The sequence below is a fragment of the Salmo trutta genome, chromosome 29 (genome assembly GCF_901001165.1).
Source record: "Salmo trutta chromosome 29, fSalTru1.1, whole genome shotgun sequence".
NCBI lineage: Eukaryota > Metazoa > Chordata > Actinopteri > Salmoniformes > Salmonidae > Salmo > Salmo trutta.
Window position 1 is genome coordinate 19,836,549 of NC_042985.1, and position 27,883 is coordinate 19,864,431.

At 43.2% G+C, this 27,883-nt stretch overlaps 1 protein-coding gene across 2 annotated transcripts; it reads left to right on the top strand.

Moving 5' to 3' along the window:
• The first annotated feature begins 349 nt into the window (after window positions 1-349).
• On the top strand, window positions 350-24,444 carry LOC115167082 (rhombotin-1). 2 transcript variants are annotated; one of them, XM_029721154.1, is made up of 5 exons: window positions 350-624; window positions 982-1,188; window positions 16,121-16,334; window positions 21,860-21,985; window positions 23,671-24,444. In XM_029721154.1, exons 2-5 carry the CDS (start codon window positions 1,167-1,169, stop codon window positions 23,774-23,776), a joined length of 468 nt encoding a protein of 155 aa, XP_029577014.1. In that variant the 5' UTR covers window positions 350-624; window positions 982-1,166; the 3' UTR covers window positions 23,777-24,444. The 2 variants fall into 2 exon arrangements, with proteins under 2 accessions (XP_029577014.1, XP_029577013.1); XM_029721153.1 differs by having other exon boundaries at window positions 350-1,188.
• The last annotated feature ends 3,439 nt before the right edge of the window (window positions 24,445-27,883 follow it).

The window sequence follows — 27,883 nt, forward strand, 5'->3', positions numbered from 1 at the left end:
ATACAATAAGATATACGATTTCTATTCTATCCTGAAAATAATGGAGAGGGGAAGCAATCAATAATATGCACGTGTAGTGCGCAATATTTAAAACCTTGCATAGTAAAACTGTCTGTTTGTCTCTGTCTCTCTCTTGCTTTTTCCCGTTCTCTCTCTCTGTCTCTCTCAAACACACTCACACACACGCGCACGCAAGCACGGACATACACAGACACACGCACGCTGGCACCCTCAGTCACACACGCACGCACACTGACGCATGCACACGCACTCACGACAGACCAATCACATCCGAGCGCGCACACCACACACCGGGACACACGCACGCACACTTTCCCTTAGCTGTGCTTTTGTGTTTTGTCAGAATTAATGAGAAAAGTTCCCTTGCCCTAGGGGTAATTAGTGTCCTTGGAGTTAAATAAGCTAATACTTAGACACCTCTGGCACAAGCAATTATGTTTGTGTATTGAATAATTGATTCAAAGAGGGGGGAAGGGCTGCTAATCAGATCTGAGCATAATGAATTGATTTAATTAACAGGGGAATCTGAGGGTCTCTGGGAACTGCGCGCACTTTATCCGTAGCAGGAGCGGGCGCAGCACATAAATTGGAGAGAAAGGCAGTGTGAGTATGCTTTTAGCAGTTGTCAGGTCTGGAATTGGATTTCTTGAATATAGTTACAGTTTCGGAGCAAATGAGAACGGGGGAATTTCTCTGTCGTCTAGTCTAAGCGTTTGATACGAGTACAGTTACAGATTCAGTAGATTTTACTGCTTTCCATTCTTTGTTTGCGTATGGAATTTACGAAGACCAACCAATATTGTTTTACGGGTGTAAATTGCAGTTGCAGTTTAGTCCGGAGAGGCAATTTTCTGTGTTTAGCAAGAACAAACTGAGCGCGGGCACCGCTCTTTCTTTCACGGATACATTATATTATCAATTGCCTAGAATAACATTCAAACGCGTGTTCATGTTACACAGGTTTCCGTTACTAACGCAGATACAAGCCAAGCGTTCGTGAAATTTCAGCTTGCTGAACACATAAGGACGATTCGGTCGCTGTTTCAAAGCTCATTTCTAAGAGAAGCCTTGCGCACACCGACTGGTGAAGCCTGCTGGAGCCGAGAACGGATCGTCTGGAGCCGGACTCCTCGTTCCTCAGGACGATGGTGTTGGACAAGGAAGAGAGTGAGTAACACCCCCGACGATGGGTATTTCATCTGGATGTCACATTGGAACAGTGTTTGTTTTTGTACTAGGTAGATAACCTAGCCTACCTCAGGATATAAATTAACCCACATTCCCCGTCTACGAAAGACACGTCTAGTAGACTTTATTTGGATACCCGGTAATTATTTGCGTTTTTTTTGTCGTGAAGAACCTTGCTATTTTACTTCAACATCCATTAGAAGTTCTCAGCACGCACATACACACACGCCTATTTTATTGCTCAAAGACGACATGTCTTCTGCAATTTGGAGCTTTATGTTTATAAATGACTGTTCACACGATGGGCATTTCAACCGTAGCAACACAACGCGGCTGTAACATGGTCCCGATTTCTCTCTGCCTAAAGTGCTCCTCGCATCCTCTGAAGTTACAGAAGCAGCTCTTTGACATCAGCACAGGATGGGAGATGCAATTCGAGTGCTTTTAACTTGATTGCAAATTATGGATAGCACCATGCAATAGGGATGGCAGTTTCCTTTCCTAATGCAATACCTGTCTATTTTGAAATAGGCTATGTAGGTTAATGAGCACGTAATCCCATACAATTTTACTTGAGAACAAACCTGTCTCTCTTGGCGTCCTATTCTGTGTGTAAGTTGATATTTAGTAGTATATTTCATAGAATGCATACAAAAAGATTAAGCTAACCAAAAACCTCAAACTTGGAAGAAACTGTTGTGAAACTGGATCACTTAACTTCTGTTATCAGTTTGTGTAGAAAAAACAACTTTGGATAGCACTTATATCACTTATGTAGCTGATGTATGGTGATGTCTGTATTCTTAATTAATAGGTAGGCTACTTAATACCTTCTCTCACAGCCTTCTAGGACCTAAAATAGGCTATTCTTGTCATATCTCAGAGAATACTGTCATCACACGTTTGGTTTTAGCCAGAGGCTTTTCCCCCCAAAAGTAATGGCTTGCATTTGCGACCCATTATTTATGTTTGAAAATTGATATTTCATATCTCTTAGCCGAGCATCCTTTCACTTACCCATCTAAAAACCAATAAAGGGATTGCAGTAGAAACATAAATTGGTCTGTCTAGCTGAATCCATGTTGTGCTAATGTACCCAGATTAACTCAACTGTAAATTGTCTCCTTTAGATGTCTGTCTTACTAAAAGTTCCCTATATGATTCATGATTCAGATGCTTTTAACAGCTATTGGCTAAGCAATATGGTAAATGTACAAGGTGATGCAAATGGCATTAGTGGGAAAGGATGCACAGGAGCATGTAATGCAGTCAATACTACATTAACTACTGATGCCCAATTACAGAACCAGGGAGAGTGGCTTTTAGGAGCATTAGGACTTGCAGAAAAGCTGAGATCACCTGCTGCTCATTGCCTAAAAGCTTCACCCTTTGCTTGCTGGGGCCGACAAACTGCGCTGGCATTTTGGTAGGGATGGGGGGGGGGGGCTGTTTGGCTCTGTGCTTTCCCATAGCTAGAGCAGGCTGTTAGTGATCCATTGGCTCAGAGACATTGCCTGCATTTTACAGTGTCCATACTAAGCATAAAGCCATTTAGCCTACTGTGCATAAGAGGCAAGTGTGTGTGTGTGTGTGTGGGCTACTTGGCAGTTCAGCATACTTCTTAAATTCTGCATATATTAGCCTACAGTAATGTGATAAGACCACCATGCAGCTTTTAAGATCTTGTTTTTTGCCTTGAATCACATAAATTGGAGACTTATTCTCATGAGGCCATTTTTTTCTTAGGGAAAAAAAGAACACAGATGTTGAGTATGACAGCCTGAGTTTTATTGAAACACTTTGGCTTTAACAGTGCTGAACTTGTGAATATGTGTGAAGTCTCTAGGAGGTCTGATGCCTCACAACGATCTAGGGAAATAACCAGACAGCTCTCTCTCTTCTAGAGAAAAGCTAATCTTGTTTCCAACATTTGAAATCTCTTTTGAGAAAGTAGGATACAAATCAATTCCCTCTCCACCTATTTTTAAACACTCACACATTTTACATTCATGTTTTGACCTACTACAAGGCTCAACTTCACATTGACTTCCAGCTCCAGTGTAATAACTGGTTACTTAGAGTTGTAATGGAATTGATTGGATTAAAGGTCTTTACCGTGGGTGTGTGTTGGCATTACATGTGAAAACAGTGATGGACTGGAACCACCTGCTCGTATCACTAACATGTAGTGCTATACCAAGTGGGTCATGAATATCAACTAGGCTTTCTGTCCACCTCAGAACTTCTGTTCCTAGCTAACTATACCCCCACCCATAAACTGTATTGACAGATTAGCCCAGTCTGAAAATATAGTACATCTGGTATTCTGAAGAGTGGGGTTAATTACAGAGCAATGTAATGTGGTGTGGAAGCACCACATCCTGAAATTACTTAATATGGATGTTTCTAGAAATGAATGGCACCACCTTCCCCAAATATTCCAGGTGAACATTTTATTTTTGCCCTCTAATATAAAGTTTCCAATTGACTTCTAATTCTAGTGGAAAAAAGCAATTCAGCCATTTTCTTTCCTTCAAGGTATTAGGAACTATCAGCTGCAGCAGAAATAATTGGGTCCTCATTGTAGACATGTCTTTGGCTGATCATTCGCACCACTGGGCTTTCTAAGAACCTGGGCTGAAGAGAACCTCCAATCCTAAAACCTGATGATAAATTCTTCGTTACCTTTGCACTTTAATTTACGACCCCGTGAGAAGCCTGTCCAATGAAAGGTGTACATTCATAAAGCAATGTTTCAAATGAATACAGAGACGTGATCTGTCGGCTACTGTAATAAAACTTGGGCTTCAGGCTCCGATTTTTATTTTGAAATAATAAGAATTGCTTCATTCTTTACCGGAGTTACCATGGTAATTCTGTCTTGTAGCTATGTTATATTGATTTAGAAAGTGGACAGTAATATTTCTTTTCTGTTATTCCCTTTCTGCGGTGTGATTTCTAATTTCCAGTTGGAGATTACTTTCATACATTTCTTAAGTCGTTTTGCTTTTTTTCCTCAAATGTAATTTTCTGTCTTATATTTGCTATTTTCTCAGCTTATTGGCTTGTTCTTACTCTAAATTAAACTTGCCAATTTCAAATATTGAAATTGCATCGGTATCCTTTGCCCTAGGCTCTAAACAATGTTACAAGTTATTTCAACATTTCATATTGTGTGGTCACATCTCGTTATTAAGATGGTTTATCATGCCACCTGCTTCCTTATTGGAACACATCTCTTCTCTTTCACTTGAATACCTTCCCAGTCCAGTGGGGATACCACTGGCGTACCAGTGGACAACTGTCTGGTAAACCGTGCTTGGTCAAATATGTCTTGCCATTCTACTATTGTAAACCTGAATGATTCGTTATTATCACTAATGGAAGACATGTTTTGCAATGGCTCATACGGACAAACAGGCCATGTACAGTTTACAAAGGGATATAATATCATTCATACAACAGTTATAACTCAATTATAATGTATGAACTCCAATGTGACGTATGCATGGAAAACATACCACACATTCACACCTCTCACTCACTACTTGTACACTGCTACAACTGTTCTCTCGATCTGTTCAATATGCAACATGACACTTCAACAAAAATATTCACATCCAACATGCTGAATTTCATGTCAGTAAATGAATTTCACCATTTTAAACAGTGAGTGCTTGATTCAGTGTGATCTACTATGATCTTGACCCAATGATGTCTCCCTCCCCAAACCAGATCCCTATCAGAATTGAGTGTTTCACATCAGTGACTGTAGAAGATGCATATCATTTCCCATAATTTCAGTGGAGCTCAAAGGGCTGAATAGGGACTGAGAGACACATGTAAGCAAGATACTAGTGTACCCACCTTCCTCTGGTGCAAATGGCTGTTCTCATCAGAGAGGCACACTAACTCAATGATGCACTCCTGAGAAAGACTGTTTTCTGTTGTCGTTAGAAATTCTTCTCAACCTGCACTTCACAACATCCACCTGTTTTATTCAGAATAGTGCGTGGTGGGGGGGTGCAAAAGGATGTCAGTAAACACAGAATTCTCTAAAGCTCCAAGGATGCCTGCTCCAACGTTACACAGAAAACCTTTTAGATGAATGATCATTTTAGACCAACTTTTATGACATCTCAAAACAACCTTATCTCTCACCTTGAGACCTGAGATGAATGCAGACATGCTCAGCATTCAGACATGGCCCTTCTAGCAATTTAATAGGATCTCTATGTCATAAGTTCCAGGATGGGGTGAAAATGACAGCCATATTGATCAGGGATAAATCCAAACCAGTCTAATTGGAATGAATGCCAGTAGAAGCATAATCCAGATTTTACTTATGCAGGAAAATAAAAGTAAGTTGTGATGTATCAGAAGTTGCGTAGTGGAATAATTGTCAACCTAAAATATTGTCTTATCATTATGAAGTTTATGGGTTTTATACCACATTTCTGTAAATAAATAATCTCTAAAATACAGTATACAAAACATTAGGAACACCTTCCTAATGGTGCGTTGCACACCCTTTTTCCCTCAACAGCCTCAATTTGTTGGGGCATGGACTCTACAAGGTGTGAAAGCATTCCACTGGGGTGCTGGCCTATGTTGACTCCAATGTTCCCCACGGTTGTGTCAAGTTGGCTGGATGTCCTCTGGGTGGTGAATATTCTTGATACACACAGGAAACTGTTGACCGTGAAAAACCCAGCAGCTCTGCAGTTCTTGACACACTCAAACGGGTGCGCCTGGCACCTACCAAAGGCACTTATATCTTTTGTCTTGCCCATTCACCCTCTGAATGGCACACATACACAATCCATGTCTGAATTGTCTCCAAGTCTTAAAAATCCTTCTTTAATCTGTCTCCTCCCCTTCATCTACACTGATTGAAGTGGATTTAATAAGTGACATCAATAAGGGATCATAGCTTTCACCTGGATTCACCTTGTCAGTCTGTCATGGAAAAAGCAGGTGTTCCTAATGTTTTGTACACTCAGTGTAAATAGTAACAGACCATAATTGTCTTTATTTTAGTTTTCCTGGATAGCTGTGAAGGCTATTATATGATACAATATCAGTACTTGTTGCATTTACATCTTGTCTAAGTCCTATCATCGACTGATTTCAACCAGTCTATGGCTGTGGATGGACTGCATTGTTGGAATGGAATGTTGGCATAATGGCAGTTAATTTGATCATTCCTCTAAAACTGGATGGCTGGCTTGCTAGCTAGCTAACAAACATACAGTGCAGATAAATTCATTATTTTACACTATCTTATCACAGCGCTGGCAAACCATGGTTGACCAACTCCCTTACCAAAATGGTTGACCTTTATCCCATCATAAGAAGGTTCATGTCCATTCCGGTATTGTAAATCCTAATTCTAAGACCCGAGGTAATGCAGACACGCTCATTGTTCAGAGGTAATGGCCCAGTCATACATGCATTAGAACGGTCTCTCTCTGACTCACCCATAACCTTACTGACCTTTGATTCATACACAAGTAGTGTTATTCTGCTTCACATTGTGGTCTTTTGAAATCTCTGTGATGGTGTCTCAAGTAGCCCTGCAGCAGGAGCCTAATAGTACATACTGTGTATGCTCTACTGAGAGAGGCTATACAGTTCCATATTGATGATTTTACAGTTAGTGGTTTTAAATTTACTTTCAATGGTCTTAAAAGTATATACTATTCTCCTGACTCGTCTGGTTATAGCAGGAATCACTCACTTCTCACTGCAAGGCTGAGATGCCTCGTCTGAGGTGGACTGCTCTTGCACAGATACACATGGTCATTGAGACGCATGCATACATACTTCATTACGAAAATACACATCTCTCTGCCATGCTAAAGCAAGTTGTTACACTCTTCTCCATGACATTACAGCTCTTCTCACATGTATTTATTGACCTATTTGCCTCATCTCCCTTCCCATCCTCTCTCTGGTTGCACTTGGTCATTCTGCAGTGTTCATTTCAGGCGCTATTTAACTTTGAAAAGACAGCGCCAATATGATCTTGTTTTTTACGTTTAAAATTGCCCCCCCCCCTTGGACTTTACCGTAGCAGGTTGTTCATTAACAATGCAGTGAAAAGGGTTTGAAATAAGATTTGAAAGATATTTAGACATACAAAAGGAATGCTGTTTTGTTGAATGTTTAAATGAGCTAGTGATCGCTGTAAAGAATAATTTATGTGGGAATTGAATAATGCGGCATAATTGTACCAGTCTGTTTATTCATGCACGTTTCCATTTTTAAACAAATTGATCTGCCGTTATGCCTATTAACTGCAAGACCTTGTATAATCCCTCCTGAAATAGTCCCATGATACGTATTGGTTCATGTTGTTTACTTGCTGTAGATGGAAGTGTGTGTGTGTGTGTGTTTTGCTCAGTAGGGGTGGAGGCCTTTGGAGGCACTCATTAACTCAAATGTATTTCTCTCTTCCAGGGAGATCTCAGTTTTCCTAGGAAGCTGCTTGGGATTATTGAACCCTGGGTGGAGTGTGTGTTGGTGTTCGCATGTGTGGTGACTCAATTATGGCTCAGGTACTGCTTCTCAGTTGAGGATGTGAGTTCAATTTGGCATTCTGATGAGGGAGGTGCTTTAATGTTTTGGGACATTTTAGCTTCTGAAAACGGTAACCCTTCAGACGTGCTCCTTTAAAGGTGTTGCTGTACTGATACCATTTTTATAATGAAAGATGTGCAGCACTTTTGGCTGCCTCACATTTTAGGTAAATTCTGAAGGATAAGGAGGAGGCATGCAGTGAGTAGAGGACAGGCTAAAGAACAACCACTTCCAACAGAAGTACTTAAGATCTTAAAGGTAGATATCCTTTTATTTTCTGTTCAGGCAGCTAAAGCTTTTTCACTTTCAAGTACTCTCAAATAAAGGCTGTGATACTAATTGTTTTAAATGTAAAGCCTATAAGTGACTATTGTTGGCCAACAAATGTCACAAATGTATTCAGGTCAAGCACATAAACTCTACAGTACACCAGTCTACATAGAAATGGAGGGCAATGCTACTTAAAACACAACAGAGACAAATAGCAAACAGCATAGAGTGCTGTCCACTAAATGAGAGGCAACTTGCTGAGAACCAACAATCTCCGATTGGTTGACCTTCAATAAATCAAATGTTGAATAACTAATTAAAGGCTGTGATTGCAGGTTTATTTTCCCCTCCTGAAAGCGGGGAGATTGGGCAGCGGGTATTGAAGTTGAGGATTTAATCATTGCTGACAATGAGTTTGCCTACACAACCACAGTTTGATCCATTAGACGCGAGTGGCAGCTGAGATCCATGCACACTTACTATTGTGGTCGGCTTTAATTGAAATTGGTAACTGAGTGTGGAACATAATAACCCCCTACGTCCATTCATGTACACACATATACACGGATACACACATACACAGATACTCACATACACACGCATGCTCGCGCGCACACACCCATCCCCTCTTGCAGGCAATGTTTTTCTGTCCCCATCACACCAACATGTGACAGATTCCCCTGGACTAGTCAACCCAATAATGGAGTAGCCATTTCATTTAACCCAAGAGTTGTGCTAGGGTTTTAAAAATGGCATTGAAGAATAAAGACCAGAATGGCAGGCGTAACACATCTAAGACGTCGACTGTGATGAAACAACATTGCCTATTATAAAGACATCTGGAGAAGCTAATATCTTGACTCAATAACTCCTACAGCATTCCTAGCCTGCGAACACACCACCGCAGTAGGTCAAGGGCCCTGCCTAATGCAAACCCTATCATCAGTGTGTGAACTGTCAATGGCGACCACCCTGGCTTGGTTCCCCATACAACCCCAGATCCAGGGGCCTTTGAGGCCCTACTCTCCTGCCGTGCATCCAACCTGCCGCATTATTGACCCCATAAGGAGACAGAACCATGGTGTAGGAGAGAGTGCTGCCTAAATGACGTTGGAGGCCTGTTCCCCCAAACAACTGCCCCCTGTGGCGTATTCGCATTATTCAACATTAAACGCCCCACATGGCTCACCACAGTGTGGGGTTCTTTTTCCCATCCATTTTCGACTCACCGCGGACCCTGAATGGCACACCTGTCTCCTGGCATATCCTTTGAAATAATAAGTGTGCTGTAATTGCAGGGGAGTGGGGATTTCATACATCACTTCCTGACCTTGGGAGTGACACAAACTTTAGAGGCTACATTTATGCCTCCTGAATGCATTTTTAATGTGGGCTAAAATGTGTTTGGGCATTATTCCGTGCCGGATGGCGGAAAGCGTCTGTGACAGTGCTAATGGTTACATTTTGCCAGGAATCATGAAGTGGCAGATACGATTGTCCCCTTTATCAAACTCTGAAAAGATCTGGTTGGAGAATAGATGGATTTATCGCCTTATTCAAATGCTAATGCAATCGGTGAAAAAATGAATTGAATTCACACATATGAAGATGCATTCATTATCCGGGTTATTGACAGCTTCGCTGGCAGTCACCCTAATGGAACTGTGGTGAAGTAGTTGGCTCAGAGCTAGCCTGAAAGAGGCTCAGTTAGCAGATTAATGTACATTGAGTTAGGCTAGTTCTCTGAATCTGCTAACAGAGGGTGAGTTAGCATGCTAAAAGAGGTTGATTTAGCAGCAGGCTAATAGGGGAAAGGAGGATACCTAGTCAGTTGCACAACTGAATGCATTCAACCAAAATGTGTCTTCTGCATTTAACCCAACCCCTCTGAATTAGAGAGGTGTGGGAAGGCTGCCTTAATCAACATACATATCATCAGCACCTGGGGATCAGTTGTTGGTTAACTGCCTTGCTCAAGGGCAGAACGACTGATTTTTCAACCTTGCCAGCTTAGTGATTCAAACCAGCAACCTTTCGGTTACTGGTCCAACGCTCTTAACCACTAGGCTACCCGCCGCCTTTCAGAGGTTGCGTATCAAGGTAGCTTCTAGAGGTTGAGTTAGCAGCAGGCTCAGAGAGCTAGCCTAACTGAGCGCTAAAAACAAACTGACACTGCAGGCCCTCAACAGAACCGGCCTAACAACAGTTTATTGGCTGGATACAAGGTCAGACACCTCCCCCTCTTCTCTCTCTCTCTCCAATTGTTCCCCTGATCTTTTTTCTTCAGAAGTTCTTGGAGCTAACCCTGCACAACGAGGGTTAGGAGCAATGGGCGTTTCTCTATTTTATTCTCGCTCTCTGTGTGAGGGCTGTCGACAGCTCACCTTCCAAAGCTGTAATCTCACCATGCTTGCGAACAACCAAGTGTTGGAACAAGTTGGCTTCTGTAATAACTCGGAAACCCTGCCAGTTTCTCATCTCAAAATAAGCAGTAATGAATTTAATTAGAAAGCTGTTGCATATCTCTGATACATTTCTTTTTTAATTAACCCCATGTGAATACATTTAAAATAATACGGGGTGAAAGTGTTGGGAAAAAACACCCTAATGAAGTTATCTGTTAATTGGGATTGTTTCTGCAGCCAAACCACCGTGAGTTGGGGCCACCAGGAGCTAACAAATCGTGCTGTAAGCATCCCTGCCTCCACAGAAAAGGGCCCATGCTGACTTCAAGTGTAAGAAATGCACCTCTGACGTGATGGAAATGACCGGCGGCCTGGAGAAAAGGCAGCCCTGTTCCAGGCCACTCTACTGAGACTCCCCACACCGCGCTTGAAGCCGGGCCAGTGTTATTGCAGCCCTAATGCGGTCGCCTCATTTGGAGCGGATCAGGAGTAATTATGGTGGGGAAAGTGGCTGCCGACCACGGGGGTCAGGACACTTGTAACGTGAAAAGAGCAATTATTTCAGGAGACAAAACTCTCCCTTATCCCGGGCAGGGCCAGGGTCAATGCAAGGGACGGCTGGGCTCCGTTTCACCAGGGCTTATTAGCCGCAGCAAGCTGCAAAGTTTGCCAGAGTGCATCTCGTTAATGAACAGTCCCCTCCTCATCGGCACCAGGCCCTGCTCTACCCCACTTACCGGGGCTGTTAATTATGTCATAATCAGAGCATGCAAGCCCAGCAAGCACTTCTCACAGACCCAAGCATTCATAACACAACCGTCTGGAAATGTGGCTGTACTGTAGTATACTGTAAGAGATCACTCCCAGACAGAACCCACAGGACTAGTCTAAAACATGCTGAATATAACACCATGTGTCATTGACTGCATGGGCCTGTGAACGACTACTGCGTGTGTTTTTTCTGTCTTGGAGCGTTATGCTCCAACTGCGGAGGGAAATATGAATCCTACAAAGTCTTGATTATGCTTATCATTTTGAATGCACTCATTTGTCTCCTTTCAGCTGGCTTATATTCCAGCTGATATTATGACCAGATGTCTTGTGTTTTGTCTTGGCAATAGAGGAGAATTGGTGTCTACAGGCTCAATTACAGTAATGATGTGAGCTGATTGAAAGGGGCTGATTCATGCAGACAATGGCAGGACATCTGCCTGCGATCCCCATTAACCTCCATGGCGGCTGCCTCGGCCCTGTCTGGGACAACATTCTATTCTGGATTGCCATGGCCACAGCGTTTACAGTGAGAGAGGGAACACAAAAGCCTGGGTTTACAGCTTCAGCCTCTTCCAAGCCACTGCAATATTCACCGGAAATTCTACTTGAGCAACGCCACCACTGGTTAAGGAGCTCAAATGGTTAGGCTACACCAACAGGACTGAACATTGCTTTTTACCAACCCAGAATCTAGGATTTCATTTTACCCACTCAACATAGTAGAAAGAAATACCTAGTAATAAACACTAGATTATAATGACTGAATTGAAATGCTGTCCAAGAGAGCATGGTTCATTTTCCCATACAGAGTTGATCTGTTAGATGGTTTCTAAAGCCTATCATATCCTTATTGAGCAATGCTTAAACAGGAATCAGTGTATAGATTCATAGTGCCTGATTTAATGTGTCTGTCTGATGTCTTCTGCAGGAGTCAGTGAGTCACAGAGGAGATGATGAACACCGTTGTTTCACTTGAATGCAGTTGTTAGTAATGTAGCATGTCATTTCTCGGGGCATCTCTCAGCGTCTGTCATTGCGGTTACCAGTCTCTTATTTACTGCAGTGAGCTGAGAGCAGTAATTATACGGGCCCCAGAGATGAGGTCCACTCAGCCCAGCCTCCCCCAGAGACAAGACGCTGCCTGAGTGATGCTATTCAATCCCCTTCCCTCCGCAGGAACCTAGGGAGCCTGCATCACATCAAGGTGTCACTCCACCTAATTGATCAAATGTATTTAATTCCAGAGAGTGACCCCACCCCCAAGGTAGTGATGTACTGTACACATTTCTATTCAGACGTGCGCTTATTTAACAGATTAGCATGCAACCAGCTGTATTATAGGAGAAGTAGAAAAGGGGATCGGAGGGCAAATCATCCCCTCTTTCTCTCTCTCCATCACTCCTTGTCTAATCTGAGGATGTGCCATGCAGATGTGATAATTGCATTTCAATGCTTTAAAGCGTTTCCTCGAGTGCACCGAATAGCTTATTTTCATTTTAAAACCTTAAATACATCAAAAGGGTTACCACATAGATTTTATTTTTAGATAGTGGTAAAACTGATCTTGAAATGGGCTTACATAGCATCCGATTTCTATCTCTATAATGGAAAGTACATGGTCTGACAGTTTCAATGAAGGAAAAAAATATTCTTAAGAGATAAGGTCTTTAAAAAAGAAGAGGGGTGGAAAAAGACTGAGATGACAGCCCTTACACCAAGTATTAATGGCAAATTAATTTCTTCCTCAGGGAAAATATTTGGCAAGGCAAGAGCTTCCTCTTTAAAAGACAAAAATGCATTCCCTGTTGGAATATGAATCATGGTCTAGCGAGCTATGTTTTTTGGGACACCAAATGACACGGGAAGGTCAGTGGCACTTGTATCTGTTAAATGGATTGGATTAAGTGGAGGCTGCCTCTTCGGCTCCTGCCGTTTCCTTTTATAATGTAACTTTTTGTTCTCTGAGAGGCGGCAGGCTGGGAAGGTGCTGTTCCACTCAGGGATTTCACATGGTACTAAGTGTGGTGACAGGTGCAAAAAATGATTCTCCTGGTATTAAGGAAATTGACATGACATTTGTTTTATACATTCATTTATTCTGTCACTACTCTTTGTTTAGGAAATGCTACATGCAGTGTAACTACTACTGGAGATTTCTGAGGCTGTTTTGGTAGATGACATCAAGCATGTGTTTCTTCCCTGAGACAGCAGGATCTGTGCAGTAAGCATCCTGGCTTCCTCATGTATCCGAGACTTTTCCTCTGTTCAGGCATCACTCTCAGGCCCATAGAGGGAGCACTGTGTACATGGTGGTGGGGAGGAGTGTCAGACTCACTGCAGTTTCAAGTCTGGGTTAGGGAATAGAACATTGCCACATTGATGTTTAGGATGTCTCAACATAGGGAGAGCTCCAAAGAGGCCAGAACAGGGGACGTGCTTTACAGTCATTCCATAGAAGGGGTTAAACCCCCTCCTTTGCAGAGTTGATGTAAAACACACACATGTTATGTAACAGGGTGGGTAGATGGTAAGTGGGGGTGGTGGTCTAAACCAATTATGAGTGGTTCTCTGGAGGTGGGGAACGACCTTTGTGTATAATTAGTTCTCTTATTTAAAGCAAAGATTTTGAGTAAAATAACTAATTAGCTGTCATAAAAGGCAAATTAAAGATTTTTGTGTGATCCCTGAGGGAATTGAGGAAACACGATTTTTGTTTTGCTATGCGCATGCACAAACCACACAAGAACACACACACACACACACACACACACACACACACACACACACACACACACACACACAGCACTCTCTCTCTCTCCTCATTAAGATTGTTTTTAGTTCTGTGGAAGGCTGACAGGCGAGCACTGTTGGCATACCTGCAGAGAGCTCCTTTAACAAGCCATGAGATGCAGGTAGAACAGACCACCCTTAGCTAGTGTGGCTTCAATTTGAAGCTTTTTAGCTTCATTTACACAGAACATTGGTATTTATAGTGGGTTTTGTGATCCTAATGCGCCAGCTTCAAGGGGCCCGTTTTGGGGAGGGAGGAGGTGAGGGAGCTGGAGGGTAGGCAGAACACTAATTGATGGTTCCCATCACCAGCGCTGGACCAATTAGCCTCCCCTTTCCACTTGTGATAAAGAAATGGGACGAAGGCTGAATACCACCAGAGATCTTATTCACATACAAACCAAAGCCATCAATTTAACTAACAAGCTCACCCTCTCCCTTTCCCTTATTTTAAAGGGGAGATGCTAATTATATTACATTCACAGTATTACTGATGGTCAAATTGCTGAACAAATCTGGATCCAATAAGGGGTGTGTGTGTGTGGGAGACAGAGGGAAAGACAAAGGAAGAGAGACAGGAACATGTGCTTTGGTATTCAGCAGAACAAAGTACCTTATGACAAAGTGCTATGAGGTTTTTGTGCAGGGGAAAACCACATGCTCAGAGAGGAGAATCAGGGGCATTTGGTGATACAACTGCCTAGCTACCAGCAGAGTCTCTGTTTATCATGGAAATAACTACTATGGTTCCAGTGAAACTACAGGGTGGCTGCCCAACACCACTGACATCCAAACACAACTACAGAGGACATCAACAAACACATTAGAGCACTACTCTCCTGTAACGGCCATCTCTCTGACAAATATACTGTAGGTTAATAGCAACTGCCTTTACTAGAACACAACACCTCAACAACAGATCACACCTCCGAGGATAAAGACAAAACATCTAGAAAATGTACTAAAGTTATATAAATGCTACAGCGGGAAAAAGCAATGAAATTCAAAGAAAGCCTCCCAGCATACCATGTCTTTAAACCATCGGGCATTTGCCGTTTTTATTGGCACCCACATACAAAGCGATGGCCGTCCTCCCTCCCTGTGACGCAGGCTGCGTCCGGTTTTTGAGAGAAATGTGTTTTGAAAGCAGAGAGGCGAGTGGTGGCCGTCGTGTGTTCTATTAGACAGATCAATAGCTCAGTGTGTGAGAGTGTCTTAAGAGCTGTTGTCCTGTGCTTTCAGCTGTGGCAGACCTGTTAGTGCTACGGAGGGGTGCCGCCTGCCACTGCCTCTGTACCAGCAGTGGCCTGAGGGGGGCTTTTAGTCCAAACACAAATGTCAGCCACACATAGACTATTAGTGTTTAGTGCAGTTATTAAATGGACTTTATTTGTCCTTTAGGAGGCTAAAAGGCACACTTAAAGGGGACCTGCGTGACAGCGGGGCAATTTGCGGGTTTAGTTACTCAGGCTCGCTCGTTGCTGACACATGAGTACAGATAAGTGTAAAAGAAGGAAAGGCTGTAATGCAGCGAGCGTGGTGTGTGTCTGTGTGAGTGCGCGCTGAGAGGCACTTAGGCCATAACATATCTCACTGGGGTCTGCGAGCAGCGTTCTTGTGGTCAGAGGCGTTTTAAAAGGTTAATGTTAATCTATATCAAACAAAGCCCATGAGAAGCTTTTACAGCTGTGGACAGTTCAGAGCAATGAGTGCTGATGAAATGGTAGGTGACTAACATAATATACAGCATGCTGTAAATACCACGGTAAGCAATGTGAGTCTGTTACGAGTACAGCTTCAAAAAATCAGTAGGCCTGCCTGCCTAGTGTGGTTTACCTGGTGTAATATAACATCTGTTTCTATGGGAGCAGCAAGTGGCGTGAATGTAGTCCAATGTGATCTGTGTGCCTATCTGAACGGAAGAGTGTTCATGTTAATGCATATGAGCAGAGGCACTGGCCCTCTCTCTCGTGAGGCTCTGCTGCCTCAAGACGCTGTAGCAGCAGCGTTATCGAAAAGAGAACATGAAAAGTCACTGGTGTTCCTGGGCAGTGAATCACGCCGCGGCGTATGTCTCCTTATCGCTACAGGTGTGCCGATGCTCTCCGTCCAGCCCAAAGGGAAACAGAAGGGGTGCGCTGGCTGCAATCGCAAGATTAAAGACCGCTACCTGCTCAAGGCCCTGGACAAATACTGGCACGAGGACTGTCTGAAATGTGCCTGCTGCGACTGTCGCCTGGGGGAGGTGGGCTCCACCCTCTACACGAAAGCCAACCTCATCCTCTGTCGCAGGGACTACCTGAGGTAAGAGAAGCCACAGTCAGTCGCCCCTCATAGAACAGAAAGGCCGCGCCCCACCTAGGGCTGTGTCATTAAAAAGTGCTCCCTCTCTCACTACTGCTAGGGTAACGCCACCATGAATGTCTATGAACCTGCCTCTCACTAGAACTCTCTATTGGGTCCATTTGTATGTGAACCAGTGTTTTTCTCGAGCTTTTAGAAGACATTTCCTCCCAGGCTGTTTTGGTAGATCAAGCGCCTGTTTGTTCCTCATTATAGGATATCGATGCTGACTAGATGTGTGTCAATTAAGCCTGAATCCCATTATGCTCATGTGTGACTCTCCCCAGGCTCTGATCTGAAGCCTTGGGAAGGCAGAGCGGAAAGTTAACAATTCAATGTTTGTTTTTAGCTCTCTTAAAAAAATTTTTTTTTTAAATGTGTTGCTTGTTTACATGAACACAGCACTCTCCCCTTGCGGTACAGACCTGGTTTCAGTAACAGTAGAGATGGGTTGTGTTCTGGGACGACTTCAGGCAGGCTAGCTTCAACTTTAGTGTCTGTGGCTCAATGTTTTCCCCCTGTACCCTGCCATCTGCTTGCTAAATTAAACATGATCATTTCCTGGGCGTTAAGTCACATTCCCTGGGGCTTCCGAATGAGATCCTACCATTTATCCCTGAGACCATCCCCTGGGGGCCAGCCTAGAGACCTTGCTGCCTCGGCCCCTCTCCGTCTCTCCCTTCCCTCCCTCTCCCACCCTGCCCTACCAGCAGGTCCCAACCGAGAGGGGCTTAGGGGCTGGGCGTTGAGAGGAGCCATTACCATCCATCAGCTCCCACCAAGAGTTAATGCTGTTAAGATGCAGTGAGAGAGGTTCACTAAGACTGCTGCTGCCCCCGGAAGGGGCAGATGGTGCAGATGAGGTCATAATAAACGGAGCAAATGACAAGAGAAGGCAAAAATTATTAAGCCGAGAGTGGCGCTTTTGACATGGTTAAATATGATCCCCTAAAAGGGCCGGCTTCTTCCTCCCTCTATCTGATTGATTTCTCCCCCATTATGAAGGCCTTATCGTGGACATCAGCTCCCTGATGAAAATGTGTTCCTATGGGCTAACTGGCCTGACAGGCAGCTATGCAGAAAGCAAACTCAAAGCAAGACCAGGGCAGAGCAGTGAGAGAGGAGGGAAGAAAATGAGGGGCAGAGGGGTGAGAGGAAGGAAGCAAGGGAGCGAAACGTAAAGTAGGAGAGGCGAGGGAGAGATGGGCTTTCTGTGTTTCTGCCTGGGCCCTGATGGCCTAATGAAATCCAGCCCACTCGTCTGCTTTTCAGCCTGAGACAAATGCATGCCACTTAATGGCTGGAGATGTTTGAGATGAATTCTATTATGGAACAAATTAAAAATGTTCCCTCTCAGCAGCGAGGGAAGAGACAGTTTTAGAGCTTATAGTTTTAAAGTAGGTGACGCAGGCTCCATACGGCCTTGTAATCCCCTCACAGAGCCCCCGTCCTGCACGGAGAGAGGAACGCTTCCCCTCAACTCCATTAATGAAGTGGAATCCTCCTGTATGGAGCTGCAGTTCATTAGAGACATGCAGCCAGGGTGGATCAAACACACTTTATTTCCCTGGGTTTGGAGGCCTGCCATGCGCACATTAATTATGATAGGAGCTCCGTCTGTGTTCGTCCTTCAGGAGCACCGGTAACATCTTGTGCACACCCCCCAGCCCCCCGCTCTCCCATGCCTGGCCTGCCAGCAGCGTCTTCTAAAACCTCAGATCAGAAGTTTCTGAATCCACTTGACATTCTATTCCCTCCGTTGTAAAAGACTGGGTTGGTTTATTAGCAGTTTTACCACACTTTCATTATCACGCAGAACAATAGATTAATTAGGTGTTTCATTTTTGTCTGGGACTCAGGATCTGGCGACCTCGCCAAAGAAGGTTGACAAGCCAGTCATGCTTTTGATCGCCTGAACCCCAAGCCTGACATTGTTTTATCTTCTAACTAAAGAATATTTTAGGGGGAACATACTGTATCAGTCATCTACTTATCAAAGTAGAGTGCTTTTAATTTAAATTTAAAAGCACTTTTTTTCAAGCTAATGGACATTGTAAGTTACGCAGTACCGTCGGCACTGCAATGGAAGTAGATATTAAACTGTAATTAAAACATCTTATCTGTGGATGTATTAATGTATGTCAAACTTCTCTGCCACCCACTGGAGATATACATTTTTTTAAATGTATTTAAAAAAAAAATATATATATATATATATATATATATAATAAAACAGTTACTTCCTTCCTCAAATAAAGTAGTAACATTTTCCAAGTCCAATCTCAATGAAACAGAAGACATGTAGATGATGCTGGTATGCAGGGGGAGAGTTTGAAGTTAGCGAAGCAGCAAGTTCAAACAGCTAAAGAAAGCACACCTGTCTCTCCAGATCCACACTAAATCACACAATAACTGAAGGAGTGGAACAATGGAGGAGAGGCTCTTTAACTTTAATGGCAGTTCATTTTGTTTCAACCAGCCAATATCAGTGGAGGAAAATGACTTCCAGTATAAACTATTTTGTTTTCTCTCAACGCTGTAGTGTTTATTTTTTTCTCAATCTTGGCAGAGAACAGTTCACAGCATGCTAAATCTGCCTTTTTGGTAAAGTACTTTTTTTTATGGCATTCTGTTGAAGATCATGTTTAAAATTTCAGTTAATGTTTCAATTCTACAAGCACACTATGCTATTTTGTTACTGTAAACAGTATGGATTGAATAGATATGCTGTGACAGGTCATTTCACAACTATGAAAGTCCTTCAGCACCCTGACTGGAAAGTCCCACTAACCGGCCTCACCATGGTAATGGCTGGTTTCACTTTATCTTACATTATATAGCTTCAAAATCCATCCCATTGTCTCAGTTTGAGGGTGACCTTCCAAAAGAGTACTTGTAACCTTCTAATCCACTTAAATTAACCACTATTTTAAGCTGGGCCCTTTCTGTGCTTCAAACCCTGCCTTAAAAATTGACTTCTTAACAAAGTAGGATTGGCAGCGGTCTGTAGTGATGGGCAATGTAGTCTGCACTCAAATTTTCTGCAGCATTCATTCTGCACTTCAATGGGACAAACTGGAAAAATCTTATATATGTCGAAATAATTAGTATACCAGTTGTGAGGATATTGACTTTTCTTAATCCTAACAGACAAGAAAATGTTTCTGCATCATGAGCTACTGCACTGTATTTGTACCAGTCACACCATTACAATATGTGGGAATTCAGAAGAAAAAAAAAATGTACCCCTTTTTTCTCCCCAATTTTGTGGCATCCAATTGGTAGTAGTTACAGTCTTGTCCCATCGCTGCAACTCCCATACGGACTCAGGAGAGCCATACGTCCTCCGAAACACAACCCAACCTAGCCGCACTGCTTCTTGACACAATGTAGATCCAACCCGGAAGCCAGCCGCACCAATGTGTCAGAGGAAACACCGTACACCTGGCAACCTGGTCAGCGTGTACTGCGCCAAGCCCGCCACAGGAGTCACTAGTGCGCGATGAGACAAGGATATCCCTGCCGGCCAAACCCTCCCTAACCCGGACGACGCTGGGCCAATTGTGCGTCGCCCCATGGACCTCCCGGTCGCGGCCAGTTGCGATAGAGCCTGGGCTCGAACCCAGAATCTCTGGTGGCACAGCTAGCACTGCGATGCAGTGCCTTAGACCACTGCGCCACCCGGGAGGCCCATTTGTAATCATTCTTAAAATAACTCAAATCTCTACTGTATGGTGAATCCCCATTAAGGTGTTGTGATCCTCGTTCCCACCTAGCTCTCCCTAGTGCTATGCATGCTGGCCTCTGTAGTCCCTATTCCACAGTGCCCTCCCACTAAATAGTCAGCACAGCGACTCGGTCTATTACTCAAAGTGCGCTGCAGTCCCTATATCATCCACAGAGCCCAGGGCCCACGCCGCCATAACACTGAAACATAACCTACATGATGGCTTTACATCACTGACATGTCCCCTGGGATGCATACAACACTGCATATAATAAAGCATCCATATTCACAGGGCCAGTCAAGTAGCAGGTCAGCACACACACAGAAGGACAGACTAGGTCTGAGTCAGACCACAGAGATGATAACAGCCTGGTTTAGTTTGAGCTAGAACTGATGCAGATGCTGATAATAACAGAATCAATCCAGAATAGAATATTGGGTCCTTTTCATCAGTTTTTTTTAAAGAGGAAAGAAATCACTAATATAATTTTAATACATGTAAAAGCCTGACAATCATTTTACCAAGTGGGTTTGAGCAGCAGCACCTCGTCCGGGTGGCATGGAAAGCTCAGCGTTCCAGAGGTCTATATCAACACACTTTACTGGAACAGTAACCAGTTCTAACAATGACTTTGTTCAACACCTCGTATCTATTAGAACCAAACAGCTCTGTCTCGCTCTCTTTCCCCTAGTCTAAGGCACCAGCAGCAGTCCTCTCCTCTGGGGCAGTGTGCTCTAATTAGACCCTGGGTCTGCTGGAGGGATATATGTTTTCTGTGACAAGGGGAGAGCAACCGACAGAGACTAATATGGAGAGGGGATACCAACTTTTGACTATTCTCTCCATCTGAGTCTCCTGAGCCCACAACTTTGGGAACGTGTTTGCCACTCTGACAGTATGTTAATCTGCTGTCGCCTGCCTGATCCCCTCTCGCAAAGCTGTGGCGCTGTCCCCTTTTCCTGCCTGCAGAATGTACAAGTCTATCTGTGATTCAAAATCTTCAAATTAAACATAAGGGCAGGCGCTTGGAAAATGTAAATGTGACTGGGGGCTGCAGGCTCTGGAGTGGAGTTGCCTTTGCTTTGCTTTGAGGAGAAAGATCTACACCAGTGCCTCTTGCTCTGCTTGTGACCTTCATCGTTTGCCTCCTATCTAATAAGCTTAAACAAACAGCAGTGAAATGTGAGTTGTGCGTCTGTTCAGTGTACTGCCGAACATCTAGTTACCTCTCCAAGGTCTCCCCGCCATTCTCCCAGGCAGTCTCTGAATGAAACAGAGGGGGATCGAGGCAGTATCCTTGCAACAGGAATATTTTGAACATTTGACTACATTATAGAATTTAGCCTCTTGTGTAAAATCCAGCTGGCTTTGGTTGGAGCAAGTCTCATTAGGTACTTTGGTTTTAAAATAAGAGAACTTTCAACAGTTCAATTGGTTGCCTCAGACCTGTTTTCATTGCTTTCGCTATGTGCTAGGAGAAAGGCTTTGAAGAAGGGGATTAGAACCATGTGATCATTTTAATTAGATCATTAGCAAAGAATTAACATCTAGGTTTGTAGCCCTCATTAACAAAAAATACCAAGTGTGTGCCAAGATAGATTTGTGTATTACATGGGATGTTTTCGGATTTGTCTGTTTTTCACCGTTCTTTCTGTTTTTTTTTTTCTTGGCTTTCCTTTTTCTTCGCTCCTCTGTTGCATGAAGGCTAAGGAAGGTACGTTAATCTCTGTTTGTATTTTCTTTCTTTCTTTCTTCCAGGCTCTTTGGTACAACAGGGAACTGCGCTGCCTGCAGTAAACTGATCCCAGCCTTTGAAATGGTGATGAGAGCCAGAGATAATGTTTACCATTTGGACTGTTTTGCCTGTCAGCTTTGTAACCAGAGGTAAGGAGAGAGAGCGCTCACAACTGTGTCGTGAGACTGCCTTTTTGAAATATGTAATGCTGTTCTGAAATGGCCATTAGCTCAAACTAGTTAGCCATTTAACAAAAAACCTGCGTCTTGAGGTGCAACAGATCTGTTTTGGGGTCAGTAAAACTAAACCCAGACTGTCTGTGTAAATACAGATTTTTGTTGTTGTCTGTCTTCCCATTTTGAAAGCACACACGTGTTCCATTAGCAACACTCTGTTCATTCTTTTCTATGTTGACCCTGCCATTAGTTTGTCCTTGTTTGTGTTTTGTGACTAGAAACAACTGGGATTATAAACTTGAGGGGAACAAAATTAGCTCATGTATCAAAAGTGATACAGCTGCCAGACCAATGCCAACACTCAATGCTTTAGTTGAAAGGTTCACTTTAAGCCACAGCAATAGACCTCCAAGAGGCCACTCTAAGGGAACATGCCTTACAAGTTTGGGTACCACACTACAGGGTAGTGGAATTAAACACACATTTAAAAAAAAAAAATACTGTATGATATTCAGTCCAGGAATATTAACTATGTTAACTAGACACCTCAGTGACCCACATGGGCCAAAGCCTTGCTCACTCTGTCCTAGGTCCTGACCTCTCCTCACCTCTGAGCTCTGCACTATTGCATCCATACATACCCTCCTCACAATACAATGCAACAATCCCATCACTGTACCACAGTGCCGCACAGAGAACACTCTGCTAATCATGGGGTATTGTGACCCTCTCCATCCATACAGCACAAGCACATTAACCTTCCACAGGGATGAGTCAGTAACCATGGTGAGCACCTGGCTGGGGTATGGGAATGCTGGCTGCAGCCACTCATGGGGCCAGGCTTTACTGGCTCACTGATACCACGGCCATTGCCCCTCTGCCAGCCCTCAGCCTGCCCAACACATTACTGTGGCCCAGCCTGATAAGCAGCCCTTCCATCAGTACGGCTGCTCTTATCTTCACTCATTCTGTCTATGAAGCTGTGTCGTACAGTACATAAGCACCGCCATTTAAAAGGATGCCCTTGAACAAGGCAGTTAACCCTCTGTTCCCCGGTAGGCCGTCATTGTAAATAAGAATTTGTTCTTAACTGACTTGCCTAGTTAAATAAAGGTTAAACAAAAAAATCAGTGGGCCTACTTGGGGGGTGTTTTTTTTCTTCAATTAACTCGAAACCTAGAGAAACATTCATACACGTTGGCACCCAAACTGGCGTTTGGAAAGCTCGTCCTGTTGCAAGGTTTCCTTGGAAACTGGTGTGGTGCTTTTCTTGTTTGCCAAGCCTGGGAGGGGTCTGTGCTTTCATTGGGCGCCAGTCTATTTGTACGCACGCTTTGAAATGATCGTTTTTTTTTATCTACTTGTATTTGAAGACACACCTTCAGTGACCATCAGAGGGGCCTTTGAATCACACACAAGGAACAATGGCATTTGCAAACAAGCGACGTCGCCAAACGGGTGCAATCAAAGCCCAGAGAGCAGCCATGGCCATCGCCTTTAACGGCTGATCTCAATCAACCACATTCTTCTCCTAGAGCAATGCTATCATTATCAGCCCGCCAACACAAATAACTGTCATATTGTCCGCTACTAATCTCCTTTGTCTCCCCACGTTGTCCTTTTTATTAATGCTTTGCCTTTGTTTTCCTGGCTGGCAGGTTTTGTGTGGGGGACAAGTTTTTCCTTAAGAACAACATGATTCTGTGTCAGATGGACTATGAGGAGGGCCAGCTGAACGGCAGCTTTGAGACGCAGGTTCAATAGCCGGGCCCAGTGGCAGCGACCAGGACCCTCGGCCCGCCGTATTTACACTTGATGCCATGGATGTTCTGCTGCACTTGGGAAGAGGAGCGTCTGTCTGCTTGCCTGCAATACTTTTTAAATAGCCCTTTATCAGTCCATAAGGACTCTATTGTAAATGTACTACTTTTTGCCCCTCCCCTTCCCACCCCAACACTGAGCAGTTACAAGTTTTGATGTACAGTTGTGCCTGCTTAGCTGAGCACTGTATTGCTTGTATGTTTTTGTGACGTTTGTTTTGGGTTTGTTTATTCTTTTCCCCTTTCGGGAACGTTTCCTTGGAGGGTATGTACAGTCTGTTTTCTCTGTATATATAAACTGGAACATTTATTTTATGAAATGTAATGCAATTTTATTACTAGTGTGAATTAAAGATTCTTAAATGTTCTTAGTGAGTTTTTTTTTTGTATACCAAAACCAAAGTTGTTTGAGGAGGCTGGCCCATGTGTTGATATATCATTATCATCTCTCAAACCACAGAGCCTTGCGAGGGGGAAAAAAATATTTTTTTAAAAGCAGTGCAGAAGAAAGGAAGTTTTGTTACATTTTGCAAAGAGTGCTGATGGAATTAGAAATGCTGTTTCAAATGAACTAAATAAGATTTTATTTGGAATAAAATAATGACTTCTCCAGACTGTGTTGTTGTACTGAGCGTGCAGGTGTCATGAAAGAAGCAGTGTTTGGATGAGAACACAGAGAGGGAGAGCGAGAGAGAGTCTGCACCCACTGAATCATGCCTCGCTAATTGCCATCTGATTATGAGTGTGAATTGGCTGGGAAATGAAATGCACCAGCAAATAACAAATTAGATCATAAATACTCATTGCATTTGAGTTTATTCTAACTAGATGTGGAGCTGCAATAACCAATTTAGGTTGGTGGCACCGTCACTTTATCTGAGGGGAGAAGGCAAGGAGCAAAACGCAAGACTTTGTTAAACATCTTATTATGAAATAGAATTGTGTATACAATGTGGTATACTGGAATTATATAGTTTTATTAGTTAATACTGTATTAGCAAAAAATATCACTTGAAACTGTATCAGATAGAAAGTAACCAAAAATGTGAGACATTGCATAGGATGCAATGTTTGAGACCTAAAATAAGGCCCTGTCCACTTTAAGAGAGAATTATGAGTAAAAGCAAAGCTTTCCTTGAACATATGGGGTATTAAAAGAGAGCGGAGCATATTCAACAGATCTGAATAGCTTTTATGTACAAAGGCATTGCAATTAAGGGATTGCTACTTAGGTGACACAATCCTTTGTCGTACTACTTTTGATTTTCATCGGTTGGTGGTAATTCTTGTTTCTATGGGCTCAGAGCCACAGGAGACCTGCTTTGCAGCGTTTCTGCCATTTAAAGCAATTAGCTTCATTCATCCTGAGCAAAAATTGTGAGGAAACCAGTTGGGGTCTTTGAGCATATTGAAATTTCATTTAAGCATGTCTAACACCTTGGGTAAGAAAAAATATATAAAACAAACTTTAAGTTTCTCTAAATGGACCCTTTAATGTTACTTACTGCAAAAACTTTCAACAATGTTTTTCAAAAGTTAAAAGGACACAGGTAATTAAAGAGAACAAACATCAGTCTTTCTTTTTTCTTTTTTTTATTACTGTAAAGGCATGTATTAAAAACTCCCAAAATAAAATGCTATGAATTCATATATTTTTTGCAGACCTATATTCTAAATGTACAGCGTTAAAAAATAGATTCCTTTTGAGTGTTCAAATCTGGCCCTCAGTCAGTTGCCTTGGATTACTGTGCCACAATGACATCACATGTTTTGATAGTGTCAGAGCTCTCAGCTCAGAGTGAACACCACTCCTGTAATTAGTGGGACTTAACAAGTCTGGAACACGTTATAGCATATAGCCTCGCTTTCTAGTTCCTACCGCGACAACAGTACTGTACATACAGATGATATAAAACCTGTGCTCCGCAAACATTCACACAATCAAGAGTCATATAAACAAACGTGATACCTCAACACAAACCCAGAACTAAGACCCACTCTGCACACTGAGTCACAAAGCATAGAGCTGGTCCGTGTCTGGTCGGTGCAACACCCAAATGGAGCAATCAGTGTAATCATAATAAAGGAGGTAAGGCTTTTAATGGCAGTAATTAACATGCTGGAGGTTTTACAGGTGCACACAGAGAGCACTGTGTGTTAGGGGTATACATGAGGGTGACTGTGGGCAAGCCAGCGTGTGACTGGAACTGTCTGTCAAGGTTATGGGAAAGGCAGAGAACAATTGCCAAATGATCATAAACTTCTAATGTTTCTCCTCCACCTGCATAGCTGTGGCATTTCCAGTTGGACGTGGGGAACACATGTTAACTGAACTTTCCAGTTTCTGCAGGATGCACACAACTCCTATTCAGCACACCCCCGGTCTTCAATTTCTTCTCTGCTTATGCGACTGGCTGTACCTCAGATTCTGGTCAATGTGTGACATTCTGGAAGCACTTTATTCCAGCAGAAAGCAGACCAGCGACATAATTTGCTAACAAATAAATGAAGTGTGCAATGTGCATTAATTAGAAGTTCATAAAAAATTCAGACTCACCGGCAGGTGTGCAAATAAAGGATTAGCAAGACATCAATTACACCACATAAGAGAACCTTTTAATTGCAGCTCCTGGATTGATTTATAGAGGGAGACAATCAGGCTCCGTGCAAGATGGCTGATTGCTCTTCTTCTGGAAAAATAATGAGAAAAAGATCTCACCAGGTTACACTGTGTCCTCAGCTGCACACACACACACACACACACACACACACACACACACACACACACACACACACACACACACACACACACACACACACACACACACACACACACACACACACACACACACAGACAGACAGACAGACAGACAGACAGACAGACAGACAGACAGACAGACAGACAGACAGACAGACAGACAGACAGACAGACAGACAGACAGACAGACAGACAGACAGACAGACAGACAGACAGACAGACAGACAGACAGACAGACAGACAGACACACAGACAGACAGACAGACAGACAGATACACAGATACACAGATACACAGATACACAGATACACAGATACACACACACTGCTGGTCTGCATTCCCATCTGCCTATGTTGGTGGATAAGTTATTAAGCATGTTGAGCAGTTATGACTCAAGTCTATGAATTAATTCTCCAGTTTCCCTCCACTGTGTTCCTGATTACTGCATTATGGCATCTGCTTAATTAGCTGGGCTTGTGCACACCAGAGAGAGGTGGAGAAATGCCCTTCACTCCAGCTCAGTTAGTATACCTGCCTTCCTCACTCCATATGATCTACAATACCTTCTCCTGTGTTACATTAGATCTTACATCTACATTTTGCAGACAGTAGTTTGTTCCATACATTCATCTATAAAGGGTTTCTCTCACTCTATCCATAAACTAAGCCAAATGAACTGTTATTGTTAGGTTCCAAAATCCTCTCCATGACTATTTGAAAAGAGTTGTCGTTTTACTATGGTAGGTTAGTCTAATATGATGATCTTTGTCACAAGGTGTCTGTCTATCCATGTGACCTGTGTGAAAGCCCTCCCTATGCGTTAGGACAGGAGTGGCCTGGGCCTCTGTCTGTCTGCAGTTCATTCTCTGGGCCTGGACTATGTTCACCAAATGAGCTGCCTGCCACTGGCATCACCACCCCTCTGATGGGTCTCTCATTACAGACGTCTAAGCACAACTGATGGACCAACATAGAAACACAGAGCCAGGGCACACGTGTGTGTGTGTGTGTGTGTGTGTGTGTGTGTGTGTGTGCGTGTGCGTGCGTGCGTGTGTGTGTGTGTGCATGTGTGTCTCAGTGAGTCTGTTCCAGTCCAGAAGGATGTTGTGTAAGGGTATAACACTCAAATAGCACATTTAACAAAATATTTATATAATAATGTATACACACTTTCATACAAAGCAACTTACAGTCACGTATGGGTGGTCCCACTATGCTTCATGTACAGTCACATAATTAAACCCCTTATGCTTACGTTGCAAGCACCATGAATAACCAACTGAGCTAAAGAGTA

Coding starts and splice junctions, on each gene's coding strand:
- LOC115167082 (XM_029721153.1), top strand. CDS start 1,167: ATGGTGTTGGACAAGGAAGAGA. Junction 1,189..16,120: donor GGTGTTGGACAAGGAAGAGA/GTGAGTAACACC, acceptor TTATCGCTACAG/GTGTGCCGATGCTCTCCGTC. Junction 21,986..23,670: donor TGTCAGCTTTGTAACCAGAG/GTAAGGAGAGAG, acceptor CCTGGCTGGCAG/GTTTTGTGTGGGGGACAAGT.